The sequence below is a fragment of the Halyomorpha halys genome, unplaced genomic scaffold (assembly GCF_000696795.3).
Source record: "Halyomorpha halys isolate HHAL.00 unplaced genomic scaffold, Hhal_1.1 Scaffold215.1, whole genome shotgun sequence".
Taxonomy (NCBI): Eukaryota; Metazoa; Arthropoda; class Insecta; order Hemiptera; family Pentatomidae; genus Halyomorpha; species Halyomorpha halys.
Window position 1 is genome coordinate 205984 of NW_027107820.1, and position 6368 is coordinate 212351.

The following is a 6368-nucleotide window of genomic DNA, read 5'->3' on the forward strand; positions in this document are numbered from 1 at the left end:
ATACATACATAATAGAGAGCTGTCGAATCTTTATCCTCGATAGACTTAGTGGAGCTATTTTCATGGGGTTTTTCTATATGTTCCACGTTGAAATCCCGAGATTTTTAGGTAGAAAAAAAGTTATGAACAAAATTAAGCGTAAGACACAGAATAAAGTAGGTCTAAATTTTTTTTTTTCCAAAAAGCAAATCATATTTGTTTTTAGGGTTGTCCCAAAGTAATAAATACCATTTTTGGAAGAAATTGAAAATCATAGATTTTTCACCTCGAGCATTTTTTTTTTTCCTCCGATGACTATTTTTCACATAATCAATAACTCTTTAATTAATAACTCTTTGTTTTATCCGATTCTTATGTTAATAGAACCGTTAGAAAGCTGAATGTCTGCTCTTCCAGCTGATAAAGACAAAATATGTTACAGACAATAATTCCAGTGAAAATAAAAAAGTATAACACTAATACAGTTTTGATTAATGGAACTAGATGAAGTTTTAGGAACTTGCATACCAATACAATAAGACTTATAACAAAAAATCAAAAATATCTTATATAAATGGTACTATAACAGGAACAGGCAGATTTCTAGGACTCATAAATTCCATTGAAAAACTTTGAAGAAAACTCAGTAGATTTAAATCTTGAATTTGAAATAGACAGAGATAGGTAAGGACTAGGAGATAGTAAGGACCCAGAGTGTAGAAAAGGTGTATGAAATAATGGGTAGTACAATGAAAAGAAATAATCTCACTATTACTAATACTTACGTTAGTCTTTTGTCAACACACCGAAATTCGGAAAACATGATTGTTGTTAGATGAAAATCTCAAAATACTATATAAATTTAAAGGCAGTATAATTCACATGCTAGTCCGAATTAAAACAAAAAAAATATAATAAAAAAAAATATAAGGAAGAGATTTTTATGAAAAATCCAGGATTATAAATATTAATAAAATTTAAAATCAGCATTATTCAGTTGTTTTTAGCGACATTGAACACAACCCAACAATTACAAGGAGATATAAATTTGTTACAACCACATATAAATTAGACAGAAATAAAGAACAAATAAAGGGGTCTACTTTAAAATGATAAAAAAAAAAAGAGATATTGAGACAGAGAGTGTCAAGCTCGAAATAGCTAAATAGTCACAAGGGATTCCACAAAGGAACACAATTTCAAGTTTGACAAGGCAGAAATATTCATTAAAATTAATGCTGCATTGCCTGGCCCACAGTATCCTATCATTAAATTCTAAAAAATAAGAAAAAAATTATAAGGCAGGTATACTGACAAGGGTGCTGAAAAGGCATCAAATTCTCAGAGAGCAAATAAGGCAAACAGGAGCCATCAGCAGAAGCAATACAAGTACCAGGTGGCTCTATCTAACTATTACCTAAGCAATGCCCATTAAAAGTAGCCAACATCGAAAGTCATTTCAGAAGCCTCTTAGAAAACAAGAATCCCTACAAATGTGCTGATAAATAAAAATCTGCGCTGTTGCCAAATTTGATGTTCATCTACATTCAAACGATAAAAAAAAAGCAATTAAGTCGACATCACTGGACACATCGGCTGGAAGGATTCTTGGTCCACACAATTAAATACTTTGATGTATCACACATCATTAAGTCAATTGTACAGATCATGCTAATGGTAATTATATACCAGAGCCTTTACATCAGGGACACAATCTTGGTCTACAAAGGGAAAGGAGAGTCAAAAAATATTTCCTCTTGAAGACTCACAACAATATATTTTATTGTGCACTGAATCATAGAGAAGGTTCTGGACCACAAATTATGAAAGCAGATGAAAAATCAAAGAGCCTTCATTAAAGGTTTGCCGAGAATACACACCAATACCAGAATCATCTATAATTTGGATACAATTTAAGTAATAACCAAGAAGGTGTTGGTCTCACAGGGTTTGCAGAGAATAAGGCCGTCTCGGTGCGCAACAAGGATTCAGCAGAAGAATTATAGTGTCCACAGGCTCCTCTGACAATTGGTCTGGCTACAAATCCTTAAAAAGTGTAGGTAACATCTTGAACAAAGGAGAGATGCAATCAACGATGCTCTCCTTTGAGAATGATGATGTCATCCAATCAGTAAAAGCAGAGGACACCATAAAAAAAGAAATGTACATTCTTGGAAGAGCTTGTATTTATTGAGGAGGCAGTGAAAAAATGAATGACAAGCTCAACAAGTTAGTGAGCTCTTGTTTGCTATCCCAGAGCAGAATATCAACATTATCAATATTTGTTCCCGAGCTTTACTTACCTTCTTTTACGAGCCTACTTATCCTCTTACTACTCTTACAAAGATACATCTGTGATATTGGAAGCTGTTGATACAAATATCCTCAGGAGTATCAAGGTCATCATCAGCTTCCTCTTTGATGATGGTATAAGCACCTAAGACCGGTGGTACAGCTTTGAGATATTGTTATTACTTCAGAATAATGACATCAATCAGCCAGACAACAAGTGGAAAGGAAAATGAAGGCATTCTACAAAAAATACACCCCTTTCCTAAAAAGAAAAGTTCCAAGAGACCTTCAGAGAGAGATAATTCACCACAACAGGCCTCTGGTTGGTTCCCATGAAACAATATCAAATAGAACATAGAACTTCTTAGCCCTAGGTATTGGCATTGGGGATACTGCGATCTTAACCAAAATATTATTTTGGACTCCCTGGGCATCATAGATCTTCACCTGCATAGAAATTAACTCCAACCATATTTAGTATTATTCTTCTTTTTTTTTTTAATTTAAATTTTTAACCTATTTATCTTTTATTGTTAACTTATTTATTTCTTTACTTATTTATTACTTTTTCAACTTATTTATTTCTTTAACTTTACAATTACAGCTATTATTTTATTCTTAATTATCTCTACACTACCTATTCATTTATAACTTCGTTTTACATTTTTTTTTTTAATGAGTTCATACTGAAAGTTTTAACAAATGTTAGATAAGTCCATAAATTTTAATAAAATTGGTATGACACATTGAATATTAGTGGTGAGTCTCAGAAAAAGATAAATGGGAGGGAATAGAGAGAATCAAAAATATACAGTAAGGAAGAGAACAAGAAGAAGAGAAGAGAAGGAAAAGCAAACTGATGAAAGAACAAAATAAAAAAAGAGAAGGAAAAATATGGAGAAGAAAAATTAATGAAGCAAAGTTATGAGGAAAAAACAAAATAATATATAATATGTAATTATAATTGAAAACATATATATATAACTGTTTATCACTTATTTTAGTATTTATATTTTAATATAACTTTGTCAATAACTAATGTTAGTATGTAAAGTATATCACAGAACTGATTATTATATTATGCTGTGTATTTGTAGCAACCAGCAAGCATTGCTTGTTTTTCAATAAAATTTTTCTCTCTGTAGTTTTATATCAATTTGAAATGAAGTTTAATTTTTAATCCCTCCTCCTATTTCGTTCTTATTTGAGAACTTATTGAAGCCACAATAGTAGTACATTTGAATTTTTAGCTATCTTATAGCTTATTAGGATTTTTTTTTTTCTACACATTTTGTACTGCATACTTTAGATTTTGTTATTACATATTATACACAACATTCTGCATGTTTTTGCTTAATACAAATCTGTGCTCTACTAATGGCAGATCACAAAGAACTACAGGTATTGGAACAGAAAAACTGTACTGTACATATGCCAACCAGTTTTATCATAGCCAAAACTCATGTTGGGCACAAACCTGTCGTTCTTCTTGACACAGATACATTGATAAAACTAGGTTAAAAGTGGAATCCCTGCACATAAACAGTAAAAAATTACTTACTGAGTGTTTTAATTCTTAGACAGAACCTTAACCATCATCTTTTACATTTCATCACCAGTCAACTATAATTCCATAATTTATTTAATTAATCATCCATAATTCGAAATAGCAAACCATTTACCTAATTTTACCGGAAATCCTGGAGGAAGCTTCAACTGTATGAACTCTCTTAATTTATTGAGATGTTTAATGGGTGCAATAACTTCCAAGACATCTAGAAGCATTTCCACTGACAAAGGAAAATCTGGACTCTGAAAAAAAAAAAATACTACATTATTTCTCAAAAAATAAAACTGGTACAATCGAACACTACAAAGTCTAATGATAACATGATTTAATCTAAGGAGGTGATAAGTAACAAATATACTGTTTAATGTGTGTTTACATTTCAGCATTTTTAAAAATAATGAAAAAACAGATACAAGGAGAATATAAGAAATCAAAAGACTAGATACAGTAGAATTACATGGGAGCATATGAAAACAACAAGAATATAATGTATAAATATAAAAATGAGAAAATGATTGGGGATGCAGTCAGTAATGATATGTAAATAAGTAAAAATTATTTATTTTTGCTAACAGTAAAAGTTTTGATTATTAATTAATATGTAATAGTATGTTTTAATAAGTTTCACTTATTTACAATCATTACTGACCATACTCAGTGCACTCACTATTTTTTCAGGCTTTGGCATAATTCTCTATATGTCTTTAATTTCTATAAAGGGCTGAGACATAAGAAAATAAAATCTCGAATTGGCAGGTTTTAATGTTCCGTTCAGAGGATTATTGTAGAGTGATCTCTAATGTCCGTGCCAAATTTAAAGAAAACTTGATGAAAGTCACAGACAGCGGGCAGGCAGATTTTTAAAATTTAATATACTAATTCTATGTATTTTGAAATGTAAAACCTCAAATTTCTTTTCTTAATCTAAGGTACATTATAAAAAAAGATAAACCAAAATATAGAAAGATAGTTTAATTTCAGATACTTTGAATAGTTCAATTTTGTATTATTTCTGGTTTTTATATTCCATCATGTAATTCTATTATAGAGTTTGACATCTTCACAAAGAGCCTTGTCAGAAGAGCTTGGGAGGAAAATTTATTCTCAAGTAAAGTCAATCGTTTTCCTTCTAGATAACACCCACCAATTTGGATTTTTGTTTAATATATTGATTTGTTTTAAAGTCTTTCGAAGGCCTGCACAAACTAATTTGTAAGTTGAATATTATTCCTATAAAAGAAAAAAAAATAAACATCATAAATTTGTTTCTTCTAGTTATTAACTATAATCAAAGCAATTTATTATTAATGTTTTAATTTACTATTTTCAATAATGAATCCTAGTAATTGAAAAAAAAAATTAATCTTCTCTAAACATTTTAGGTTTTACGTTTCCAGGTATATTAAATCCAAAAATTAAATAAAAAATCTGTCATCCACAGTTTATATTTTATATTATATATTGTTGCGGCCAACACACGTCTACCGTATAACATATGTTTTTATTGTTTAAAAGGCATATGTTTTTCTTTTGTTTTTTATATTGTAAAAAAAAATAAAACACATTTTGTGAGTCTCTTGGTGTCCACACACATAGTTGCCAGCATTCTGGCCATCTTCGCCGGCTTATTCATTTTAGCCACAACGGGCGGACTTATTCCACTCATCCTCCCAGAGGACAGGGCGGCCAGACGTACGTCGATCTAGTTCAACGAGAACATCCACTCAGGACAGCAACCACAGCCGGGCCCCTATCAATCACCGGTGATATAAGACTTTTTTTTCTAGTTTGTATATTTTTTGTGTTCAATTAATTTTATTTTGTAATATTATTAAGCTTTCTTTTTTTTCTAGTTTGTATATTTTTTGTTTCTTTTATTATGTTTACTTATTTGAAAATAAAAAATAACAAAATTTGACCATTTCTTTTCTTTTCACGGTTGGACTAGTAAAGGTTCCTTTCGAACCCCTACGTACCCCGCCGTAACATATATCATTGCATTTATTTTTTTAGTTTCAATAGTATTTTATTGATTTTTTTTTTTTCAATTTATAACATGTTTCACTGATATATAACAAGACTGAAGTGGAAGTGATTTTCAAACATGATTCAGTAACTAAAATCGCAGAATTCCATTCCCTCTAACTAGTGTATGCACACAAGATAGGTCTCTTTTAAGATGTCAAGCTATGTATATTCTCTTATATTATTCTTGGTCATTGGGTACTACACATCAGTATAGTAAATGTTTATTAATGTACTTTATTTCTGATCATATCCTCCTCACCATCTCCTTTCTGGATTACATCAACAGTCAACTATATCACTTTAAAATTTTTTTTAAAAAGAAAATTTATTTCACAGATAGCTAACTAACATGAAAATCAATTTCACAGATAACTAACTATTAAAAAGTGCTCTAAAATAACAAATAAAAAAATGTATATATAGTAAACTTTGCGATTTAATTATAGTTCACATTGTATAAAATGAAAAAATATATAACTAGATAGGTTTATAAATAAGT

At 30.1% G+C, this 6368-nt stretch overlaps 1 protein-coding gene across 3 annotated transcripts in view; it reads right to left on the minus strand.

Annotated features, from left to right (window-relative positions):
• LOC106679720 (ankyrin repeat domain-containing protein 13C) overlaps positions 1–6368 on the minus strand; it is a 28591-nt gene that overhangs the window by 13446 nt on the left and 8777 nt on the right. For all 3 annotated transcript variants that reach the window (XR_010843093.1, XR_001343018.3, XM_014419032.2), the window contains exon 9: positions 3954–4083. Coding sequence is in view for 1 of the 3 variants with exons in the window: in XM_014419032.2 (XP_014274518.1) it covers positions 3954–4083 (130 nt within the window). In the remaining 2 variants the exon portion in view is untranslated. The remainder of the gene's footprint in view (positions 1–3953; positions 4084–6368) is intronic.